Genomic DNA, 25,052 nt, shown 5'->3' with positions numbered 1-25,052 from the left:
GATGATGATGGTCAATTTCAATGACCATTTGTGATAAAAACCTAATAATATTTAATAGTAAACTAATAGATTTGATCAAATTTGCAAACTGTTTAAAATACAAGGATTAAATCAGTCAAATTAAAATAATAGATACCAAATTGACCAAACACGTAAAATACCATATTGACATTTGAGCCAATCTTAAAATTTATCTTATTAAGGTGATGAGCATTAACACCGTCGTCGAAGTGGTGAGCAAAAATGCATCCATGATATTTTGAACTTAGTTAAGGACTTCGCTCCATATATAATGTTCAAGTGTTCTTCTGATTAAGTTGGAATAACAATGGAAGTTGGAAGATATGATCCGTTGATCCATCTTCATGGTTTACCTTAGTCAAGTCCCTTTTCGCCCTTTCAATTTCAGCCTGAAACCCTCTACGGCTTAGGTGAAACCAATTCTCACTCTAAGCTCACCCATGGCATACATTAACCTTTCCTACATCGAAATTAGCGACGACGACGACCAAATCCAACAGGAGCAACACCCAGAGCTGCCGATCAACGATCATCCAGAACACGAAAATGCAGACGACGACTTAGACTATGAACAGTACCTTGCCGGACTGCTAGCCTCTAGCTTCTCTCAAAATGCTGGTGGAACTGATTCCGGTGACGAGGATGGGTTCGGTGTTCCTCCAAGTGCTGCCGAAATTGCTGACCAAACAGATTTTGGCGACGAGACTGTGGAAGCTGATTTTTTTAATGTTGCCGCAATTGCCGGCGAAACGGAATAGTCAGGTGGGGCCGAGGAAGGCGGAGAGAAGCGGAGAAGAATAGGAGGGCCCGAAACGTCGGCGGCGGCGGATGGAATTGGCAGCAAAAAGGGCTTGATTTGCTCTATTTGCTTAGATTCTAGGACTGTTGAGGGTGATCACCGCATCTGGTTGGAACCCAAACTTCAATTTCTTAATCTGCATTTGTTCATTTAATCTGAATTTTTGAAATTAATTAATCTGCTAAATTTTGGTTGAGGATTTCAGTTCTCTTCCTTGTGGGCACCTATTCGGGATGTCTTGCATAAACAGATGGCTACAGCATAAAGATACCGGGAAGGTAGCGATTTTATCTGACGATTCCATGGTAGTTTTCGAGCTGTTTGAAAATGTTTCTGTTTGACATTGATGAATGTGCATTTCCCTTTACCTTCAGTGTCCTATATGCAACCGAAAATGCGAGTTGAAGGATGTTTTGAAACTTTTCGTATCATATCCATGGGATGATTCTGTTGATGATGATGAATTAGAAAATCAAAAGGTATTGTTAGGTATAACGAGGATGATCTATTTTCGGTTTGAACTGATGTGGAGTTCACTTATTTTGAATGATGGATTGTTCTTGCTTGTAGACGATTCGGGAACTCAAGGATAAATGTGCTTCTCTTGAGAATGAGGTAAGGATATTCTCTGACTTGAGTGAAATGTATGTCTTGTAGGTTGTTTTGTTTCCGTCACAATTAGTGCAGTAGAGGTTACTTAAGTGGTTCTTCTTGTTGGTTTAGTAAAGCATAGATATAGACGCAGGTGTATGTGTATGTTATGTAGCATATGTGTGTACGAACATACACAGACAATGGTATATGGAAAGGCGTTGTCTTCCATTATTCAGTAGTTAGCTTGTTTAGTAAGTATATATGATTTTAGGCATTTCATTGTATGTGCAGCTTGCTGCGTTGCGCAAGAACGAAGCTAAACTGCAGCTTAAAGATGAACAACGTACGAAGGTATTTTTAAAACTTCATTGTATATAACTACATTTTTAAATCTTTGGTTTAAAAGGTATTTGATTTTCTATTATTTCTGTTTCTTGTCAGTTTTCATATATCCCTCCAGCGTAATGTTTTTTTTTCTCTTTACCACAAATATCAGAATTCACGTTTCAATGCTTCCATAGTTTTTGGTTACATCCCTTCCCATTTTTATCATGGGAAGTATCAATTGCCTTTTTGGAAATCATATCAGTTATTTAGCTTTGAGGTTAGTCTTTCCAATTAATTAGTGATACTAATGAGTAACGGGTTTTGGTGCTTCTCATCCACCGATGGACTCTGCTTCTAATTCCGCTATTTGGGCTCAACTTGGTGACCTACTGAAGGGTATGGAAGAAAAATTCGCTGATCAACTTGCTCGTAGTTTGGATACAGATAGAAATTCTTGACTTGGCTTTGTTCATGGATATTCAACTAGGGCTTTGTCTTTGTACGTGACGATTGGATCTGGTATATAACTTGATAGATATCGTATGCTATGTTTATCATGTGTTATTCCTTGGCCATGTTAACTAGGCTCATGCTTATGTTGGTTTGTCCTTACAGCTGTTTTCAATACTATTTCTGTTTAGCCTCATCCTTCGGATGCTTAGTATGGATTGTAAGTGAGAGATTTTAGGTTCGATTCTCACTAAAGACGAATTTGAACTACATTATTATGGCTGACCCATTGTGAGGATTGGCCCACTTTCCCTCTCCTTAGTGTAGATAATATTATTTGTTTATAAACAAACAATAAAGTATGGGTTGTAATTATATTATCTGTGTGACTGTGTCAACGGAGCTCGCACTTGTTATGTGTGCATATCGAAGGGAAGCTTATGGAAGAAGGGAAGACATTGCAATGTGCACATACATTGCCATATTAACACATTTTTGTATCCATCCCCAACGACCTTGGTTATTTATAATCGAGTCGTTTATGGTTTTTGTTCTCTTTTTGTTGGTCGAGTAGGTTTACTTTCAACTTTTTTATACAATCGATACTGGGAGAGGGGGACTGAATAAAAATTTCATATGCAAAGTTAAAGCTCTTAACAACTTATTGAGTTACATGCCGTTTGCGAAGGGATTGATCTTTTTCTTTTGTCAATTGCGAAAAGATAGATTAAGCAAACAATTGCGAATGGATTGATCTTTTTCTTCTGTCAATTGCGAAAAGATTAGATTAAGCAAACAAACTGAAGCAAAATGATTATCGTAACTTCCTATCAAGTGTTAAGAGCATTCATTCCTACGCCTGAAATTCCCAGTTCGATTTTCTATCTTCCAATATCCCATGTATTAAAAATTAAAATCATCTTCCAACCCAAATGAGCATGGTATAAATATCTGATCATTTTCTAGACCGATAAGACCGTATGCAAAATCTTTCCGGGAATAGTAAAAAGATTTTCTGACGAGAATGCAACACTTCTAAATCATAGTAAAACTTTCAATCCATAACGTAAATTAGGGGACTGTTTACAGTACATGCATCAAGGCGTGTTGGGTAACACTTGGAAGATGGTGAAACTTAGGTGATGTGGAAAAATACGAATAACTTTCGATAAATAATGAAAAATCATTTAACTTACCTCATCCATACACACATGCAACGCATGAAAGAGCATGGATAATCACACAACCTACCCCATTCTTGAACACAAATACATAGATGGGTAGAAAGAAAAAAAGAATTATATGACAAAAGTGATTATTGTGTGGATGTTTAAACACATAAAAGAAATTTACAGAGTTTTTGGGTAAATTTTGATTTAAATATTTTATTTTAATTGTTTTAGCCGTTTGATTTAATTTAGTTGTAATATTTTCTTTTTACTGTTAGATTTGTTCATAATCACTTTTAGCCGTTGTATTTAATGTATTTGTAAATTTATTTATTTATTTTTTTTAAATTGAATTTGGAAACAACTCAACAACGTGGACCTTCCGATAAAAAAATAGCCGTGTCTTTCTGCAAATGGCCGAGAGCATCAATAGCTAGGTCTCATCATTAAATTCCAGCCACTATTCTTGGCTCATCTTCTAGGTTAAATTTGGCTAAACAATAAATTTTACCCAAAATTATTTTTTTTAGCCCAATGATTGGAGAAGTTTTGGGGGTTTAAACTCAAATTTTTAGTTTTAACCCAACTATTGGAGTTAGCCTAAGAGTGCACAATTTTAGAGTTAGGGTGAAATTCTTTATGAATTAAGCCCAAAATCAAATTTTCTGTTAGTTTATCCGTTAATGGGGTTAGGGATCCCGAGTCTCTACATTTAAGCTTTATGCATTTACTCTACATCTGAGCGATAATGAAAATTTTGTTTATGGGGGTTAATAGAGAGGTAACGAAAATTTTGTTTTTAGATTCAAATCCTAACAAACTTCACCACAAGTGTTTAAATCTAAATTTTCCACAATCACGAGTACCATTTAATCTGTTAGACCATCTCCAGAGAAGATTCCAAATTCTAAGTGGAATGCTACATAATAAAATTTGAAGGTAGATAGAAGCCCCAGCTAGGGATGGGTTTGGGTAAGCTCTATTACCCGTCCGTTTAAAATTCATGGTTACGGTTACGGGTAACCGTTTAGACGAACAAACGGTTATTATGGGTATAACTGTTTATCCATGAAATTTAAATGAGCGGTTATGAGTATTACTTGCAGTTATAACAGGTATCCATTTACCCATTTAATTTAATATATGTAAAGTTAAAAATAAAAGATAAAAACCCCAAATTTTCAATCTCTCAACCAGAGTCTACTTGGCAGAGAGATTGAAAATTTGGATATGGGTTTAAAAATAAAAGAACAAATGGATATGGGGTTTTGAACCTATCTCAGAGGGCATTGTAAAACTTTCGACCCGGAATCTTCTCAGTATTTGCAGTGAGGATCGGTAGGCTCCATACCCACAACTTGTTTGTAAACTATTAAAAAAAAAAGTTTAAAGACTTGCTTAGGTGTAGCAGAAAAATGTTATTCGTAAACTATTATTTCAATTATTAGAATTGTATGAGGACTTAAATGATTAAAATATGGAAATGCATGCTAAAATGTACATATAACGATGTTTAATTGTCAGAAAACGAAAATTATGGCAAAATTTTCTTTTGTAATTTTCAAGTTGTTAAAAAAAACTTGTAGACGGGTGAAAAAATAGGTAAATGGGTAGAAAAAGGATAAATAGGTTCAAAAACTGGTAAACGGGTAAATGATTATGATTAAATGGGTAAACGGTTATGCGGTTATAAACATAAACGGTTATGGATAAATAACGGCAGCTACCCGCCAGCGCCATAACCGTTGCCCATCCCTAATTCTAACCAATATGTCAATCATATATGGATTATGTGATGCCAATTTTGACATACGAAAAAATTTGATGTCAAATTATTTTTTAAATGTTTTGTTGTGTGGGTCCTAATAATGCATCAATCATAAAATCGTAAAAATTACTTTGTATTTAGAGTAATGTTAGGGAGATTAAAATTGCAAACTAAATGATGTGTCACAAATAGAAATGAGCACGTCTATCAACGTTCAAGTAATAAACCAATCATCAACTTTCATATTTTTTAATTTTTAAAATTTAATCTTTAAATTGAGTGTTCCTAGCATTACTCTTGTATTTATTTGTGTTGAATAGTGAACCCTACAAATATTAATTGAACAAAAAAAAAACTTATGAGTTAGAGTAAAAGAAAATTCGACATTACCACGTAAGGTTTCAAATTCATAGTCGACATCTGTTTTTGGCATCTCCACTGAAAATGCTGGCGTTTAAAAATTTGTAAGAAAGAAAACGAACGAAAGAAATGTGAGCGTTTTGATTTCCCACCAAAACAAATATTGTATTCCCTCCTTTCCCTTTCTCTCTCCTTCTCTCACCTCAAAACCCTAGCCAGGCAATTTTCCCCCAATTCTCACTCACTCAATCACTCTCACGGGCACACCACACTATATGCAATTGCACACTCATGGCAAACCCTATCCTATCCTTCATTGATCTTGTTGACGGAGGACTCAGCGAGGAATCCGATGAAGACGAATCTGAAGAAGAAGAAGACGAATACGAAGAAGAAGACGAGGAAGAAGAAGGCACAGTGGACGCTGATTCTGCTGTGTACCATGCAGATCTAACCGGTGCAGCCGGAAGTGCTCCTGAAACCGCGGCGGCGAGGAATGGGGATGAGGAAGTTGGAAATAAGCGTAGAAGGAGAGGAGGAAGCGAAGCGGTGTTGGTGGATGGAGTTGGCAGTGCAGAGTGCTCCCAAGGCAGCAGCAGCCAATGGAATCGGAACGAAATGGACGGGCTATTTTGCTCTATCTGCTTGGAGCCTTGGACCAATGACGGTGATCATCATATCAGGTCGAATTCTTACCTTAGTTCTTTGCAATCTCGTCAATTTTTGTTGCTTGTTTGATGTGGTGAGGATTCGAATGTTTGTCTTCGGTCTTATTTTTCTTTGTTAAACATCTTCAGTCTAAAATTTTAGAGTATTTTTTTTTATTGAATTTTGGTGTTTTGGTTTGAGGATTGCAGTTGTCTTCCTTGTGGACACCTGTTCGGCATGTCTTGCATAAAACGATGGCTACAGCAGCGTAGCAATTCGGGGAAGGTAATTACAATTCTCTAATTTTCAAGTTATTTGAAAGTTCTTTCTTTTTGTTTTGATATTCATGTTTGTACATTCTTTTTTTTTCAGTGTCCTCAATGCAACAAAAAATGTGCGTTGAAGGATGTTAGGAAACTTTTTGTATCCCAAATTGTTTCTGTTGATGAAGAGTCACAAAAGGTGAGATCAAATTTCTTCAGGCTGATCTCTTTTCAATAGAAACTTATGTGGTTAATTGTGAATGACAGACTCTCCTTTTTTATTTTCTAGAGAATTCGGTCACTTGAGGCTAAATGTGATTCTCTTGAGAAGAAGGTAAAGATATTTTACATATATCCTTCTTTATTTTTGTGGTTTAAAGTGTGGATATAGTCAGAGGTATGCATGTTGTCTTATATCCTTATGGTCTCTAGGATTGGATTGAAATCAATGACTCACAATATTCAACATATTTTGAAGGAAGAAATGAAAAAAGTTGTGTCCAACCTGAATCTACCCTATATGTGAACTAAGTGACATGTGCAACATTTCATTATTCATTTGTTATCATCTTTAGAAAGTCTACAGTTTTTCCTTTTATAAATAGGAATCTGCTTGGTGTAAGAGAGAAGTTCAATGGAGAAAGCGAGAGCTTGAACTGCAAGATAAAGTTCAACATCTTACAGAGGTATATTTGACCTCTTGATTCTTTATGATTGGAGTACTTCCATTGAAAATATATATGCTCTATGTTTTCTATTACTTTTGGTTTTTAAACTTTTGACTTTTTAGAGGGCAGCTTATTTGGAGCATCTATTAGGAGACACACAGAACGGAACATCTGGAGTAGTCAATGCTAATGGGGTCCGTGAAGGAAGATTTGTGGCTGGTGAAAAAATCTTAGATGAAAGATCCTATGGTCAATTTATTCATGTTTATATATTATTTTGGTTTTCTGGATGAAAGATATTATAGGGCTAGTTTGGGAGTGCTTTTAAAATGACTGAAAGCGCCATAAGAGAAAATGTTTTTGGGTTCCAAAAGCACTTGAAGTGCTTCTTGTTATGTGCTTCTTCCAGTAAGTGCTTTTCCAGGATTGACTTGCGTTTTTACTAAGGATTGGTTCCAAAAACATTTTCACCAAAAATGCTTTCTGTTATTTTGAAAGCACTTCCAAACGAACCCATAGATTCCAATAGTAGTTAATATTACAATCATGGCACAAAAAACTTTCTTTGCATCCTGGATTGTGTCTAATTTTCTTTCATTATGTGTTGTAGGGCGAAACTTTGGATCAAAGTTTTGTGGACAAGCATATTCTTGCAATTTCATATTAGAGGTGTGGCAGTTTTCCTTCTTCTTATGCTATGTTCTTTCATACTCTTCCTGTTTTTTCATCATCCAAACGAAGATACTACACAAATATACACACTGTTCTCTGTGTGAACTAGACCTGCACATATTGTCTGTATCAGCAAAAAGACATGGTTTTCTGGATGCATAGTTCTGCCCAGATTTTCTGTGATATTGACTCACTCTGTTCAGTGGATTTGGTGAAGAGGAAGCAGTAAAATAATCATTCTTGCCAACAAAGATAGCAACGGTAGTCAAAGTGTGAAAACAAATGAGTATGGGAAACAATTTCAGTTTTATATAGCTGAGGTAGAGGAAATACAGAGCAAAGGTGTTATGCTAGATGGCAAAAGAAATTACCTTGAAATGTTATGCTGATACAGAAATTAATTGGAAGTGGATAAGATGAAGCAACTTGGCTTGGAAGGCTAATGATAAAGTAGATGATATTCTTAAGATACGTTTAAGCAGTTGTTATTCTGCAATGTCAGGAGTATTTTTTTTTTTTTCACTTTCAGGTCATAATATTCACTATTTCGACAGAAGAAAATAGTTAACCTTGTAATAATGAACTTTGCAGAAGGAGTTGCAGGTAGATGGTGCTCGTTTATTTGATGTTGATGAATCTAACCAAATTATTTTGATTTCACGAAGGCTGGATGGGATAGGGGGAAGACATGTGCTTACCAAGGTAAAGTTTCTAGGATTCAATAAAATTTGTGCTTTTGCTGCATTGTCTATATACAACATAGGAACTGCTCTCACAAAGTTTTCTTAAATATGGCTCTGTAGATGAGTTTGATACCTCCGTATGACAGAGATGATATTCTCCTTCCTAGAGATACAAGAGCCATTAGGGATCTACGCATTTCTTCTTCTAACAGTGATCTTGCACTCTTTGCTTGCTTGGGGAAGAAATTGTCAGTTCTCAGGTTGGATTGCGATCAACTTACCCCACAGTTATTTTTTACTTTATTCATATATTTCTTCTGGTTAACTTAGTTGTTCTATTTGCTACAGTATGGAAAGCAACAATGTCATCCTTACCTATGATCTACCGGTAAAACTATTGACCATCATTTTTCTTGTGTATTAACTATTTGTAAAGGGTTTGAGTACTTTGGCTTCAACTTAAATTTCTATGTTCCTGTATGACACAGCGTTAAAGGATTTTTACATGATTATATCTGTTAAAATAAAATGGAATTCCCTATTTTGCCTTTTGATTCAAGGCAATCTTTAGTGTGTATATTCAAGGAAATAAAAGTAAGTTCCAAGAGATACAATATTGATATTCAGAAACTATATTTGTTAAAAGGTAATTAGGAAAATATGTGATGTAAGGCAACTTTCATTGAATGTGAAAGTTAGAAGTGGGTTGATTCAGTCTAGTTAGGTGGAGCTTTTACCTTTTGGATTTAGTGGAAAGCCAGTTATAGTTTTGATTTGGATTTGATTCCAGAAAATGAGCACTTAATATACTTCAGCATATTATTTGTATAGCTTCTATCATTTTAGCAACCAATCATGTTTCTTGGATTGGCTTTTTGTTGAGAATGTGAAAGCATGCCACTTCACCTATAATTTCTTCGTAATGGAATGCTATTCTGTTGTAACATAATAAGAGTTATTACTTGATCATTAGAATCCCTAGACATGACTGCCCCATTCTGATTCAAATGGTTTGTTTGAGCTAAAGCTCAAACTACACATTCGCTTGGTGGTTGACCTGTTTCAGGCCAAGCTGGCACAGATTGGGCATCTTCAGCCTAGTGGTTCATGGTCTCTACTCTCTAGTCCATATAGAGCAGTGGCGATGGTACTACTGTGTTATTTAGAATCTCTTTTGCTTACTTCGTAAATATGTCACATTATGATATGCCCTACATTAACTTTCGTCTGCATAGCAAGTGTTTGTTTGTATCTTGATGTCATTATTCTTCATTCTATTGTTTCATTTGTTATTTTCAGTGCTTGGCATAATATGCTAAACAGTCTGTTTGACTCTTCTATTGTTTTATCTTCATGTTAACATTTGTGCTTGCAGGCTGCTGCTTGGACATGTTCATGGGATCTCAACAATCCATATTATGCTTATGCTGGTTTACAGGTCTGTCCGTACCTTGAGTTTTTGGTTACAACCGTAATTTGAAGTTTAAGTATCTTGAAGGGGTTATTTTGTATGCCCTCTGGTTTAATTTTTTATACTTGTATTGTTGCAGAATGGCTCTCTTTGGGTGTTTGACATGCGCCAAACTGCAGGGCCTGTTGAATCTCGGAGAGGGCTTTCAAACAACCCAATTCATACTGTACATTCCCTTTCACATAATTCAGCTCTTCCTTCTGGTGCTAGATCGGTGCTCTCGGCTTCTTCGATTGGCTTATGTCTGTGGAACTTTGGTTGTGCCGAAGAAGGGTGAGTTCATATCTGTGTCCTTATCTTTCCTGTTTGTTTATGAAATCTTATGAATGCCCGTCTGACTTCATTCATATTTTTTTTATAAACAAAAATTTGCACCCTGAAATTGAGTGATGCCATTTCAAACATTAGCATAGTCTGTTTGCATGTTTGTAATTAAAAGGCAAGAATAAATGTTTTTCCTTGATTGTCCATCTTTGCCGAGGTCGAACAATGATACTTCTCAATTTGTTCATGTCATATTTTGCAAAGCAACATGAAATTTTCTTTCTATAATGTAAAAGTAGGTGCGGCTGTGAAGTCATAGATTAATAATTAAACTAATTTTGTTGAATTAATTACTACATGAATCTGTTCTGACTAAAACAAACTCAATGAAGGCCGACATTAGTCCCTCAAACCGAGAATCAAGGAGTTTGCATATCACTGGCGTATTGTCCTAGCAATGATGACATTGTTGCTTCCTACCGTCCCAAAGTTGAAATGCCTGATGAGACGCTCTTGTCTCAACCGCAGCTTACTCCTACCCGTGGTGGCTTTGGACAAGGAACAGTGGGTTCCCATGTTCTCTTGAAGAGAGCAGACATCAACTGTGTTGATAGGTTGGGTTCTGCATGCACCAATGTATGTGATATCGGGCTTCCAAAATCTGCAATCATCGACGTTGGAAATCATAGCACATTGTTTGCCTCTCAGGATAAGTTGAGTTCTGAATTAGTCTTACAAGAGCTACCGTCTTTTACGACCTTACAGCGTCTTAAATTACAGAAAGATCCTCTTCGCGATCTGAAGTACAGTCCGGCGATAAAACAAGGTCTACTTAGTTGTTTAAGTGGTGACAAACTGCAACTCTTCAGTACCAAGCTTTCAGGAAAGAGATGATCATTTCAGGTGTGTAGTTGCTCAATTTGTGCCTAATGGTAAGGTTTTTAACTGTTTTGTAAATATTACTTTTTATGTTTTGTAGGTTAGGAACAGTTCTATAAATAAGAAAATTAAAATTTCCGATTGTTTGTTCCAAAAAAAATAAAAAATAAAAAAATCCTTGGAATATACCATTTTAGTGTTCTACAAAATTACACTTAAAATTTAGGCTATCGTTGGGTGTGGGATTTTTCAAGTCCCAAGAGAGATGCCAACTGAGTAAGAGATGGATCAAAAACTAATAGATAGGAGGAACTAGAAATGCTATATGATATGAGCATTACAAATGCTTGTACGAGATATTTGTAAATGAATCCATATGAGCCTTCACCTGCCTTTGTAACGTTCATATGGTGCGTTTTTAATTTCTCCTATACACAATTTTATAACTTGACCCATATCCCTTTAGACTTAGGGCTGGTTTGGTATTGCTGTGCTTTGAAAAAAAGCTGATTCTGCTGTGCTGTGAGAATAAGCGGCTGTGAAATAAAGCAGCAGAGTGTTTGGTAAACTTTTTTGTAAAAGTGCTTTTGAAAAAAAAAACAGTATTATAGTGTTTGGTAAACTTTTATGTAAAACAGATGTGAAAAAAAGCCGATTTTTCAAAGCTGGGTTTTGCAGCTTCTTGTTTTTGGCTTTTTTTAACCCAAAACTGTGAAAAAAAAGCTGAAGCTGAATGTTTACCAAACACAAAAACAGCTTCCAGCTTTTTTTGATACCAGTTTTTTTTAGAATCACCTCAGTGCCAAACCAGGTCTTAAAACTTAATCGCCTACGGGCATGAATAGAGCTGGGTCCATGTTTAATGGATTCGGACTTGACTTGTTTTTTGTAAAGGAGCCTAAGTCAGTCCGAGTTTGTGTATTTTTTTTAGTGGAATCGGTTTATTTGGATCCAATTAGTATGGTCCGGTTCCTACGGGTCAAATAGATTCGTTTTCAATCACGTGTTTTATGCGTTTTCATTTTCAATCATACATATAGGAAGCCTTCAAGGGAAGGGATTCCCCCCCCCCCTTTTTTTTTTTTTTTTTTTTTTTTTTTTTTTTAATGGGGATTTGTTGTGGGGTTCACACCACATCGAACTTTAACAATCCGAATTGTCTATTTTTCAAGTTGCATCTTACAAATCCTTTTTGCAAAATATTAGCCAAATTGGAAATATTTAAGATCTCTAATTGGGTTTAAAAAAATTGACGAATGCTTTGTTATATAAGAAACAATGAAATTTTATCGTAATAATTAAATAGACAAATGATTTCGGATTGAATTGAATTTTTTGCAAGGATGATCTATGACTCAAGATTTACAAAATGGATGGTTCAGATTATTAAAATTCAATGTGGTCCATCTCATACTTAATTCTTATTTTTTGAAAAAAAAATGAGCATCCCTTTGCATAAAAAATATGCGCACGGGCACGCGCGTGCGCGCGCACACACACACATATATATATATTATATCATCTATTTGCGATAAATTAACTGTGATACTTGATAACCCCATCTCCAAAAAGATAAATAAGATAACAGAAATTAGCAATCTAATGTACCAATGAACATGTATCATGAGCTAATGGTCCAGTGGTAAAAAATGGATTGTGAGGTTTCTTTCAAATTAAAAACTAGAGGTCTTGGATTTGAAACCTGCTATTGGTGTGGAAGCTAGACTTGTGGTTAGGGGGAGATTGAAATGCCTTTGTGAGTCTTCCTGACCTTCGAAAAAGGTGAATAACCGTGACTTACCATCGATTGTCCCTCTTTTTTTTTTCTAAAAAAAAAAAAAAAAAAAAAAACAAAAAAGGATCAATGAATATAATATTTGATAGCAAATTAGGAATCTAAATATTTATTGATAGTGATACTTACACAACTAATATTTTGTAAGAAAAAGAAAACTTATTTTGATGCTAGCACTAGAAAGCTACAGATCATGGCACAGTGAAAGCATTGTTATGGAAATGGAAATTTAGTTTTAGGCTTCGCTAATCTGAACAATTTTTCTTTTATGCTAGCAAAATACGAAAGATTTAGAACATGCATGGTATATGCTTTGTGCTTACCCTTAAACGGCCTTGGCTAGGTTATCCACACATAAGAAATATGAACTCGATTCTAGATTCGTTTCCACACAAATCAGTTCCAATTCGGACCGTTTTGAAAATTAAAAATAAAAATCATATGGTTTTACATCGGCCGAGTAATACGATTCGAATCCACCGGTTCAAAGATTCATATACCATCCCTTGTAAATAATTCACTTGAAAAAACTGTTCAAAAATTAAAATATGGTCATCCTAATGCTATAAATAATAAAATATGGTCAATCCTAATGCTATTTATAATTAAAGGTAATTTAACCAAAGGTCAATAAAAACTTAACTATTAAGCCATATATCAATGACATATTTTTATTTTGGACTTAATCAATGATATATTTTTATTAATTAAGTATAAGTCAATGATGAATGTCACATAATTAACTATTTAATTAATAAAAATATAAAAAACCCAAACCAAATTCCTATCCTCCATCCACCACCAAACACCCAAATTCCTATTTCCACCGCCTATCTTCCTCTAGGATCAAAACCCAGTTCTTGTTTCCACCACCAAATTTGTTTCAGTTTCTTGTTTCCTTTGGGATCCACCACCATGGGTTGCATCTGCACAAAATCAGTGAAGAAATTTTCCCGCTGGATGATCAACCGCTGCTACTGGCGCATGGCCCTTGACTTCACACCAACAACAAGATCCTTGAGAAAGTCACCATCATCCCCTCCAAGCACCTCCACAACATTTCTCTGGAGCGGATCCAAAAGGGCACCGATGAGATCTCCGTCGACAAAGGAGACCCTCGCATGCCATGTCCCCTGAACATGAAATAGACACTGCAACTTGTTGGTGAAGATTGAGACGTTGATGCTGTAAAAGCACAGAATATGAAATATACATTGCAACAAAATGTCTGAATTCACAGAACAAGAAACAGACGCTGCAATCCACAAACCTATTTGAATCTCCATGCACAATCACACAACATAGAACAGACACTGCGTTGTAGTGTCTGAATCCACAAACCTATCTGAATCCGAATGCACAATCACAGAATAGGAAATAGACACGGCAACAAAGTGTCTGATTCCACAAAATCGGAAACAGACACTGCATTGCAATGTCTGAATCCACAAACCTATCTGAATCCGAATGCACAATCATGGAACAAGAAACAGACACTGAGTTGCAGTGTCTGAATCCACAAACCTATCTGAATCCGAATGCACAATCACAGAACAGGAAACAGACAATGCATTACAGTGTTCAAAAAATGGAGGTTGAAGGTGGTGGGAGGCGGGGAGGTTGAAGTCTGAAGGTGGTGAGAGGCACAATTTACAATGAAGGAGATGGAAATGTTTGGTGTTTTAAATGGTAATGACATCATTTGTAATTTTATATTTGATTGACTCTATTGTAAATATCGTAACTTTTAATTGATTTTATACAAAATCACCTATAATAAAATATGATATTCCTTAGGCTAAAAATAAAAGATACGAGTCCAAAAGTGGAGGAATTATTTTTTTGGTAAATAAATATGGAGAAAGTTGGGAAAAAAAAGAAGTCAATCCGACCTGCCGGATTCGAACCAGCGACCTAAGGATATCTGATGGTTTATCAACTACAGTCCTCCGCTCTACCATCTGAGCTAAGGTCGGTTTGTGGTAGCACCGCACCGTTAAACAACTTGAAATATTTAATATGCCACATATTTAAATTGCATTGCGTATTTTAATTTCAGTCACAGCAGTGAAGGAAGTCATGGAGAAAAAAGAAACATTCTACCATTGACCATAATTTAATTCCATCACTCCAAATATTATAATTGTTACTTTAAAAAAGAAGAAATTAGGTTCTCATTTCTCTTTTCTATATTTCATTTATTGTAACTTTTTTTTTTTTTCAACTTTTGATCAATGCCCTTTGATTTTTATATATGTTATTATTTCAATAATAAAATATTTAAATTTTACAATTAACAAAAATATTTAACCATTTCTAATTACATATTTAGTTTAGAAACGTTACGTATTTTTGTTGTAACTAGTGTGTTTATTTAGGAATATGATTATGTAACTTAAGATAGAATCCCAAAAGAATTGAAAATCAAATCCTCATGGGCTTTGTATTACTTGTAAGGCAAGAAAGCTCATCATGATTAGTATAAATAAAGGTACAAGATCATAGGGGTTAACATGCAATACTCATACACTTGAGCCCTTTTGTTTCTCTTTGCTGTCCCCATGTTCACACCTAAAATGGTCTAGCAGAAGCGTCCGCTAAGCACCTTAAAAAATCTCAAGGTCCTTGGATGTGCACACCAAGCTATCTGTTTCTCCATGGGGCTATGCAATCTTAAAAGCAGCTTGAAAGCAATTATGTTAGTCCATATGCGGCTCATTTCCACCCAACCTTATTTCACGTTACAGTTGGTTTACGGGTACAAGCCAAATGTCTCGCACTTACGTGTCTTTGAGTGGTTGTTTATGTGCTAATTGCACCGCCTCAATGTACCAACATGGGCTCACAAACAAAAATGTGAATCTATGTCGGTTATGATTCTCCTTCAATTATTTGCTACTTAAAGCCCTTAATAGGCGATCTTTTTATTGCTCAATTTGTGGATGGTCACTTCGATGAGACATTCTTCTCGCCATTAAGGGGAGATAAGAACACCAACATTACTAATGAACGACATGAACTAGTGTGGACATTACCCACTTCATCTCATCTCAATCCCCGAATCATCTAGTCTAAAACTGAAGTGTAGAGAATTCTAGATCTTCACAATATTATCCAAAGCACGCCAAACGCTCACTAATCTAGCAAAATAACGAGATCACATATATCTGCTACATATGTGCTTACATGCCGTCATTGAATTGGCTTTAAAGACGTTTTTCTGCTACCCTCAAGGTACTCGAATTTGGGCTTATCCTTACGCATCTCGAGCATATCCAACCCCCTGATCCTTGAAATGATGCTTGCCTTACTTGTTATGTTGATGCTGGTTACTTATCAAACCTGTATGAGGCATGTTCCCAAATGGTCATGTCTTTACCATTATGGATACTGCAATATTGTGGAGGTCCACGATATAGATCTTAGTTACAAAATCTTTTGAATCGTTCCAAAGCTCACCATGCCTCATTACGCCACATTTGAGAAATAGGGTTGAGAGCTCTTGTTGAGCATATTTGAAGTACATGTTGTTTTTCATCCGTCATTGAGTTCCCATGACGATCATGAAGACAATGCTAGATGTATTGACTAGACCAAGACATGATACATCAACAAAATCAACACCAAGCATATTGCGCCCTCATCATATCAGCAAAGCATAAGGATATTGAAGTCAAGCAAACTGATCTTGTGACAACCTTGGTGACCTATTCACAAAGTCAAAATCGAAGTCTACCTTCCAGAAACTTGTCCGAGGAATTGGTATGCGTAACTATCTCACTTGAAATGCTTGTAGTTCTCATTTGGATGTTTTGTCAAACTTAAGGGGAGTATCTAAAAGTATACTCACTTGACCGTATGTACTCTTCTTCCTTACGATTAGGAGCATTTTTCCCATTGGGTTTTTTCTACCTGAGGAGGTTTTAACGACGCACCCATCCTGAGCTGGTCATACCCTTATGTGCGTTCTACTAGTGTCCTGAAGGCATTTAGTTTTGGCTTAATACAACTTCTCACTTTTCTCCTTAGACTATGAGTTTTATCCTCCTTGGGTTTTACCATAACGAGGTTTTGTGAGTCCTACTACTTATGCATTACTTAGTTTATTTTTTACACTCGCATTCGTTCATTGTGCCGATTAGACGTGATGACTTCAACAACTATTTTTACATCATCACATGAAGACTTGATGCACTATTTACTTGAGTATTTACACACTCAAAAGAGAGTGCTGCTAATTTCATTAGCAATGTAATTGTATAAATCCCAGTAGATTACGTGTAGGATTTTACAACATATTTTAGATAGTTTCCTTGTATCACTTGTATTACTTGGAGAGCAAGAATTCTCTGTTATTAGTATAAACTAGTATATGCCCACACACCAAGTGTGTGAAATTTTTTACTTTGGTTGTTAAAATTGAAGGAGAGAGGAAGAGAGTAAGAGAGAATGTGGGAGTTAGGAGAGAGGGAGAGAGGTTGTTTTTTATTTTTTATTTTAATTTTTTTTATATATTAGGGATGATAAACTTACATGTATGTGAGGTTTAAAAAAAAAAGTAAAATTTTGTTTTGTGAAGTTACGTTACTATCTTTAACTTTTTTGTTGTGATAGAAGAAAAAGATGTCTTTTCACTCTCTTTTGGTTGACAAAGGGAGTTTCATTAATTTAGTATTAGATAAAGGTACAAGGCATGAGGAATGTGTACACAAAATTCCTCAACGCCATTCTTTCCCTTCTCTTCTCTCTAGCCGATTTCCCTATCTAAATTCATACTAGAACAATAATTAAATTAATCCTTTGATTTTTTAAAGAATATAACTTTAAACCATTTTCTTTTCATACTTCAAATGGTACAATTTTATTAGTGGGAATTGGTTTAATTAGGTACATTATTTCTCTTAACAATTGATCAAAGAATGAATTGAAAATTTTAACTTCTAATAATTCAAACAATATAGTTCACAATAATTTCAACCACTATATATATATCAAAAATAATTTCTTTGAATTAGGTTTCAATAACTTGTTTAATCAAAATCTCATCACAATTGCATTATGGTGTGTTGGGTGGACATCACCACTGCTCAAATCAAACATTTCATTCTCAGCTTCTCATAAAATGCCAAAAGAAAAAAAGGGTTTGTGGGGAAGAAGATATAGACCTTTGTTTAAAACCATATCTATTTGTTTGTAAACTTTCCGTCCATTTCATACCATTTAAACTTGAAAAGCTGCCCACCAACAACCCCCCATCTACTTCACTAAGGCATCTTTTAGGCCTATGCCTTGTGAATTATTGTTTCTCAATGATCTTAATCCTTTTCAAATGTCTTACTGATGGCTTGAGAGAAACATGTTTTCTGGGTCCACCAAAGAAAAAGAATAAAACATGTTCTCCCAAGCATATTGTGAGCTACCCCTTGTATTTAAATTCAATTTTATTTGTTGGCACAATGCGATATGCAAAGGAAATGAAGTAATAACTTAGAAGGTAAGAATATGAAATCCACCAAGAAATATGAGAGACTCATCAAGTATTATTGGATAATAATATGAACAACAATCTTAAAAGCAAACCAAAAGTTTTTATACACCTCAACTCTAGTTTCGCTAGACCCCAATTAGGAATGGTTAATCAACATTTATCTGAGTCGTTGATCTAATTTTGTGCATCTTTCAACTTTTATGATTCGATTAGAAGACCTAAATACTCCTCCATTTAATGTGGTGTCCCCCCTTGTGCCTTGGATGCTACTAAATCTTCAAAATCTAGACAATAATCGCAAATCTGTGGGAAATCTTCATTCTACACTGTTTGCACTATAATTGCAATAATGTCTTCTAGAAAAATCGGAATCGTGAAGAGTAAAATTTCTCTAAAAACAAGACATCTAGAGCTTTATATAAGGTTTAACATCTGGTTCGCTCCGAGAAAGCATAGTTTAATCTTCCAACTTGATTGATCTGCACAGCAAACCTCTGCTTCTAGGGTGGAAAATGTCTTTCAATCTCTATAATGCTCTTTTAGCTTTTAACTTCAATTTTCTTGCCTGAGAACACAAATTTAAAAAACCCAATGAAAAGCAAAGGATGAAAATAGGATATGACACAAAAATTGTCTAAAAAGCAATGAAGATATTCCTCTTCACTTGTAAGTGAGAGGTTTTAGGTTCGAACCTCGCTCAGTGGGAATTTGAACACTATTGCTAGCTCATTGTGAGGCTAAAATCACCCATATCCCTTAGTATAAATAATATCGTTTATTCAAAAACAAAAAAGCAATAAAGATAGGTACGAAAACCAACCTATCATTTTGTGACCTGTAAATGTTACGTTTTGATGTTTTTAAGATTATTGTCAAACTGCTCTTTGATTATGTTCTACATCATTTGTGTTTTGTGGTACATAGTTTCGTGATACCATGTATTTCTCAACAGCCGTTGCATTTTTTTCTTCATATACCCTATGGCATGTGGGTGTCACAACTGTGTAAGAGTGAACATGATCTGGTTATGAGGCAATATGTGAAGATAAATGATCCACTAGTATAATATGCAACTAGATGTATCACTATTTCTATGCCAACTAGAATTTATGTGAAGGGATGTATCAATATTTCTAAGCCCTTAATTTTATGTGAAGTAAGATGCAGAAGCCATGTCATTTTTTGTTAGCATATCATGTCAATTTCATGGAAATCAATATATTTTTGAGAAAATCTTCTGTGCCAATAGATATAAACAATTATATCTTCGCTTGTAGAGAAATTCTTAATATTAACATATAAATTACTTGATGAGCGTTATAGATAAAAATGATTATATCTCCGCTTGTACAGAAATTCTTCAATATTTAGAGCTGTACTTGAATCGCGTGAGCTAGGGCGATTGCTTATAGCATTTCTCATATATTTTTGTGTTGGCCATTCTTATTTGGTTGTTTTTTATTATCCCATAATATCATATTCTTTAGTTTATTACTTCATAAGACAAATATCTTATCTCTGGCACACATCTAGTGCAAGACAGTTCCAATGTTTTGGTGGTAGTGGTAAGGGGATGAATATAGACCCCCTCTGAAAATATCACAGCAGCCAGCTGTAGTGCTTGCCGTAATGATCTTTAAGTTTTTCACATCTCACTGTGACTCCCATGTTTTTGGTTTCTTATCTCTTCACTCTTTGCTGAGGCCTTCATATGAGTTCAGTTTAATTGATCCACACAGTTTAAAAGTTGTTTTGGGAACTGTTTTCACACTGAATGTAGTCAATGTACCTGTTTGACGTTCTTTTATAGGAGTTTCATGGAATAGATTCATGGTCATATGACGTTTTGATTGAATAATACAATACTATGTATAAATTTTTCTCCATGCAACTAATGTAGGACAAAAATGGATTTATTTTAGGGGTAGAAAAATTATAAGGAGGAGGTGGCATTTAATAAAAAAAAAATGGAGAAATGGAAATTCAAGGGTTAGTTGATTATTTGCTACAACCATATCCCTGAAGTGAATGCTTTGGACTTTTCATGTTATTTGAATTAACGTAGCTTTCTGTTTGGCATGTAAGTTTTAGGTCCGTTACGTATGAATTCGAAGAAAACAACGAGATCTACAAGACTCATTGCTCAAAAATGAGACCAATCGAAATTTGGTGAATTATATCGTTTAATTTGGGTTTTAATAATTTTAGATATTTTGAATATTTTGTTATTTGTTTAATTCCTTTGCTATTTGGATTCCTAGGGTTTCTAGGGTTACGTATAGGTTATGTTGGCCTTAGGTTTGTAATCTTTCATATTATTAATAAAAATTCGAGGACTTTTCTTAATTCTCTAGTGTTTCAGAATTCTATTCAAGAGTGATACTATAATTTCCGTTGTGTCAATAACAATGCTATGTTAGACCGAAACGACACAATGCCCTTCAACCCTACCTTATGTCAATAACAATACAATATTAGACGAAAACGAAGCGACGTGATGCCCTTCAACCGTACCTTATATCAATAACAATACAATATTAGACCGAAACAACGCGATGCCCTTCAACCCTATTATATATACTGCTCCTCTTTATGTGAATTAGCTCAGAGTTGAGAACATGACCAATCATAAAAGTGCCCCGAATTCTATGGCAGTCATTAGGACACATAGAAAAATACAAAAAAAAAAAAAAAAAAAAAAAAAAAAAAAAAATCTGCTCTCTTTTGCATTATTAGGAAATGACAAGTGCTTCTGAGCAATGAGATTTTAATAAAATAAAATAAAAAGCAAGTACACTGCACACACTTGCTCAAAACCCACGTCCTCCATTTTCATTTTTATTTTATTTTTTGTAATTGCCACCGCTAGAAAAAAAAAAAATGGAAAACATAAAACGTAGACCAAATGTTCCATAATAAAAAGGGGCACACAAACTTTCTTTTTGAAGCCTTGGATGATCAGATTTCCTTGCCAAATGTTTTTGGCAAGTAATGACCCATCTCAAGGCAGTTTCACACATAATTTTCTTTCTTTTTAAATAAAAAACCATAAAATTAAAAAAGAGGATGCACTTAAGTGAAGTGAAAAATATGAGGGAACTTCCATCTGTGAAGCATATGACAATCATCAGTTTTAGCCCCAACACTCAGGTGTTTTGGAATGGTCCCTCTTGGGGTCCCTGCAATAGTCATATACCAAATGGTTTGTTTGAACCCATCTCATGGTCCTGTACTGCTGTCGGGTCAGCCTGCCAGACCGAAAGGGAGAGGCGGACACTGGGCGACACCAAGCCGGGGAATAGGCGGAGCAACCGCTGGCTTTGAAATTGGTATACTTGGCAACAAATGGTTGATATCTGTAATCTGCCTTGTATTTTCCATCTTCAGTTGCCCAAGATGAGGCATCCCAAATTGAACCATAAACCCACATTGGCCTTAAGGGAAATGTTGCAACACTTTTCCTAGCATACCTCCTTATGGGCACATCATCAACCAAAAATCTGTACCAATAATTAATCTGGTATTAACTTAAACATAAGATAATTAAACCCAGCAACAAGGTAACATCACAGTTCTCGTTTGGAAAAATATGACTGTTAATTAGTATTCCGAATATATTTTATTATTAGCTTAATTAGTGGCCAGCAAGAGGAACCAATGGCTTTGTACTATTATATTTAGTTTTTTTTTTTTTTTTTTTTTTTTTTGGAACTTTAACGAAATGCTTTCAGTACTGTTTATTTTAACAAAAAATCACATTTTTACACTAAAAAGTCAATCATGATACTATTTCTTTGGCAAATGACATCCCCTTATGGTACTTAACATATTTGAATATGGGGCCCTCAAACTAACATAATTGAGGATAACGAATAACTTATTTATCACATGACAAGAGAACAACATACACAAAAATGATATACAACAGTTACATAAAAGTTTTACTCTTAAGATTGTATACATACCAACAATGATAAAAATTTGAACTTGAAAACAAGAGAAAGTTCACGCTAATTGATCAACTAGGTTAACTGATCGGGTCTGACTTCTTACGTTGCTTACAAGTTTGTACATGCATATTGGTCTCTTTTTATAATTTATGTTTACTCCAGTCAAATCACTTGGATTTTCCTTAAGTTTAGAGATAAAGTAAGAAATGATTTAGCATAGTCATATTAGTTTCAACTTTAAAATTATCATTAAAGCTTTTCAATATAATATGATGAATACGAACCCTGCCCTTAATTACAGAAGGCTTCTTTCCTGAATTTTCTGGTAAAAGTTTATTCAGATTAATAATTCTAAGTCATTCTTTGATTTCGAGTATATTCCGATTAACAATTCTTACTCTTTGATTTAAAGTTAGAAAACTTACATTATGTCCTTGGGACTCCATAATATAGCATAGTGATGGAAATTCTTAGTGGGATCAAACCACAAGTGAAACTTCATCTCCCTGCCAATAATTCTTCCATCCCCACTTCCTCTGATGTAAACATTGGTCTGCAAAGTATAAGGCTTCCCAAATGTTGTCCCAAGAAACTCAATGTCCACTTCATCATGGTATCCTGGATGAGCTTCACTGTTTGAAAGCTGCAATAATACTATTTGATCAACTCACCAGGCATTTACTTAATCTAGAACACCCAATTTTGCTTAGAACTTGTAAAACCATTCTAACAGATATTCAAAACTACGTTAATAAATAGGAGAAGGATTCAAATGGGGTGCAATTGGTATTTTTGACAAAATGATATTCTAAACTACTCTAATATATAAAAGGGGGATTCGAAACGCATGCAAAGGGTAGGACACACTGTCTTAGTCAACTAGCATAACCAAGCTTCAATTCCTTAAATGGCATAAAATATGCCCATCTGCATGCATGTTTGAATTCTTTAAATTTTCTCACATAGAAAGCTGTTATTACTCCTGCTGTGTAACCAGTTTGAAGCTTAATGGAGGCACCAAAGTAACCGGATCTAAATGGACGAACTGATTTGAACCCACTTCCTGTTCAGTAAAATGGACAAGAATTTAGACAAAATTATAAACACATTCAATAGGTGCCCTGCTAATTCAGGAAGCAGTAAAATATGAAGTAAAAGTGGGTGTGAGACCTGTGGTGCTATCAAGCCAGACTGTTAATGCATTTTGGTCTAAGCTTTGATGCTGAGGACCCCAGAGAGTTTTGAATCCTTTATAAAAGCTCATAGACCTGAACTTAGAGCTTGGCCAGTAGCCAGGTGATGGTGGCCAGTCAGCATTAGTTGCAGGGACTAAAAGAATCAGGAGGAACAGGAAGATAGCCATGGATGGGGGGAGAGGAGGAGAAATGTATATAGAAAATAGAATAATTGGCCTCTGTACAAATGCAGTAGAGAGAGAGAGAGAGAGAGAGAGAGAGAGCTGAGGAAAACCAGGTGTGGGTAGATGATGAGAGAGCATGGTAGTACAGCTTGATATAAATAGGAAGATTATTTTACATGAATTAACCATCCATATAAAGCGAATGGCGGTCCACATTAGATGGCTATGGTAAGATTTTGGCATATTAATAAAATAGGGTCAAAAGAGGTTATGTAACTTTGTTTGATATTAAACAGCGGCATGCTGTTAAAAATTTGGTTAAGTTGGAGACTAAATGACGCAAACCAAAATTATTGGAAATTAGACTATATATTGATTAAATATTTGACGACATACCTTCAAATATTGACGACATAGGAGTCAAATATTGACAACAAATCGATGAAATACTAAAAAATCATCATTTGAAGAATTAGAATTTGTGAATTGGTCATTTTAGAAAATTATCCAAAACTAATTATAGTTAGACATCTTGAATTTCTAAGAATGCTACTCCAATAATCCCTAGCTAGTTTTAATTAACATTGCCTATTTGATTAATTTTAATGAGATTAAATGATTTATGAAATAGAGAAAGAGAGGGCACATATTTGAGCAAAGTTGATTTCTCTCTCATGGCTAGCTACTATTCACAAAACAAATTAGACTCATGGATAACTCGTCTGCTAGAGGAGTGTTTTGAGGATCTAAATGAAAAATGATTTAAACTTGTTTAATTAGTAGTGTGATGGAGAAAATACTTAATCACAAAAAAATAAAAGTAACAAGAAGTGAGAAATATTAGAAAGTACTCGGTATAATTTTCTTCTCCCACATCACAACTACTATCTTTCACACCATGAATGAGGAAACATGTTTGCCTTTGGTTGCATGGTTGGAAAGCTGGGACATGAGGATGTGATGCAGAATGGGTAGATGGTTGTCTCTTAAATGTGCCCTTTTTCCCTCTGTCTCTGTTGGTGCATCTGTTGTTTTGTGATTCCATAAGAACTTGGGGCTTATGCGTAAAACTGCTTTATCCTCACAAAAAATATGAAAGCTACATCCCATTTATGTCTTTGCCTTTAAAGCAAACCCTGCTGGATTACCCCTTATTGTGTGTGTTTTTACCTTCTCTTCTGTTTTCTCTTGCCAGGAGTGTCAGCTTCATATGCAGTGGAATATAAATGTGAAACGTTTGATAGTTCAGCAGTAGTACTTAAAATCTTTCATATAATCTGAATATGCCCCTTTATTTTATGAGAGAAATATGGCAACCTATTGTGATGTTGACATACCTGGTCCTCTGATAATTTAATTTTCAATTTTTGTTTTCACTTTTTTGAAAAAATTAAAAGCTCGTTTGATAACTACTTATACTTTT

The 25,052-nt window shown here is 35.0% G+C and overlaps 3 protein-coding genes, 1 long non-coding RNA gene and 1 other non-coding gene across 6 annotated transcripts; 2 read left to right on the top strand and 3 right to left on the bottom strand.

The window, feature by feature from the left end:
• The first annotated feature begins 227 nt into the window (after positions 1-227).
• LOC137745106 (uncharacterized) lies at positions 228-2,747 on the top strand. The gene is made up of 6 exons (XM_068484986.2): positions 228-928; positions 1,026-1,098; positions 1,195-1,299; positions 1,391-1,435; positions 1,706-1,765; positions 2,137-2,747. Exons 2-6 carry the CDS (start codon positions 1,054-1,056, stop codon positions 2,197-2,199), a joined length of 318 nt encoding a protein of 105 aa, XP_068341087.2. The 5' UTR covers positions 228-928; positions 1,026-1,053; the 3' UTR covers positions 2,200-2,747.
• A 2,799-nt stretch (positions 2,748-5,546) lies between these two features.
• On the top strand, positions 5,547-11,178 carry LOC137745105 (uncharacterized). Of its 2 annotated transcripts, none has more exons than XM_068484984.2 (13): positions 5,547-6,171; positions 6,346-6,421; positions 6,509-6,598; positions 6,689-6,733; positions 7,005-7,085; positions 7,190-7,286; positions 7,678-7,736; positions 8,331-8,441; positions 8,543-8,682; positions 8,771-8,810; positions 9,798-9,860; positions 9,973-10,166; positions 10,550-11,178. In XM_068484984.2, the coding sequence occupies exons 1-13, from the start codon at positions 5,780-5,782 to the stop codon at positions 11,049-11,051; spliced, it is 1,890 nt and encodes a 629-aa protein (XP_068341085.2). In that variant the 5' UTR covers positions 5,547-5,779; the 3' UTR covers positions 11,052-11,178. The 2 variants fall into 2 exon arrangements, with proteins under 2 accessions (XP_068341085.2, XP_088538112.1); XM_088681986.1 differs by having other exon boundaries at positions 5,640-6,171; positions 7,190-7,316.
• Positions 11,179-13,499: 2,321 nt separating this feature from the next.
• On the bottom strand, positions 13,500-14,526 carry LOC148692338 (uncharacterized). The gene is made up of 2 exons (XR_015954499.1): positions 14,102-14,526; positions 13,500-14,016 (listed from the first exon to the last, which is right to left on the bottom strand). It is a non-coding gene; the product is annotated as an uncharacterized LOC148692338 (long non-coding RNA).
• A 191-nt stretch (positions 14,527-14,717) lies between these two features.
• Positions 14,718-14,807, bottom strand: TRNAY-GUA (transfer RNA tyrosine (anticodon GUA)). The gene is given in 2 exon segments: positions 14,718-14,753; positions 14,771-14,807. It is a non-coding gene; the product is annotated as a tRNA-Tyr (tRNA).
• Positions 14,808-21,216: 6,409 nt separating this feature from the next.
• LOC137746198 (putative xyloglucan endotransglucosylase/hydrolase protein 32) lies at positions 21,217-23,780 on the bottom strand. Its single transcript, XM_068486273.2, has 4 exons — positions 23,440-23,780; positions 23,232-23,332; positions 22,695-22,912; positions 21,217-21,819 (listed from the first exon to the last, which is right to left on the bottom strand). Exons 1-4 carry the CDS (start codon positions 23,765-23,767, stop codon positions 21,453-21,455), a joined length of 1,014 nt encoding a protein of 337 aa, XP_068342374.2. The 5' UTR covers positions 23,768-23,780; the 3' UTR covers positions 21,217-21,452.
• Positions 23,781-25,052: the final 1,272 nt, after the last annotated feature.

Source organism: Pyrus communis, chromosome 12 (genome assembly GCF_041283825.1).
Source record: "Pyrus communis isolate YQ-2024b chromosome 12, ASM4128382v1, whole genome shotgun sequence".
Taxonomy (NCBI): domain Eukaryota; kingdom Viridiplantae; phylum Streptophyta; class Magnoliopsida; order Rosales; family Rosaceae; genus Pyrus; species Pyrus communis.
The sequence above is the reverse complement of the archived record's forward strand: the minus strand, read 5'-3'. Positions and strand labels throughout refer to the sequence as shown.

Coding starts and splice junctions, on each gene's coding strand:
- LOC137745106 (XM_068484986.2), top strand. CDS start 1,054: ATGTCTTGCATAAACAGATGGCTACAGCATAAAGATACCGGGAAG. Junction 1,099..1,194: donor AGCATAAAGATACCGGGAAG/GTAGCGATTTTA, acceptor CTTTACCTTCAG/TGTCCTATATGCAACCGAAA. Junction 1,766..2,136: donor AAGATGAACAACGTACGAAG/GTATTTTTAAAA, acceptor GACCTACTGAAG/GGTATGGAAGAAAAATTCGC.
- LOC137745105 (XM_088681986.1), top strand. CDS start 5,780: ATGGCAAACCCTATCCTATCCTTCATTGATCTTGTTGACGGAGGACTC. Junction 7,317..7,677: donor CTTAGATGAAAGATCCTATG/GTCAATTTATTC, acceptor TATGTGTTGTAG/GGCGAAACTTTGGATCAAAG. Junction 8,442..8,542: donor GAAGACATGTGCTTACCAAG/GTAAAGTTTCTA, acceptor ATGGCTCTGTAG/ATGAGTTTGATACCTCCGTA.
- LOC137746198 (XM_068486273.2), bottom strand. CDS start 23,767: ATGCTCTCTCATCATCTACCCACACCTGGTTTTCCTCAGCTCTCTCTC. Junction 22,913..23,231: donor GAGTAATAACAGCTTTCTAT/GTGAGAAAATTT, acceptor GTATTATTGCAG/CTTTCAAACAGTGAAGCTCA. Junction 21,820..22,694: donor TGGAGTCCCAAGGACATAAT/GTAAGTTTTCTA, acceptor TTATTGGTACAG/ATTTTTGGTTGATGATGTGC.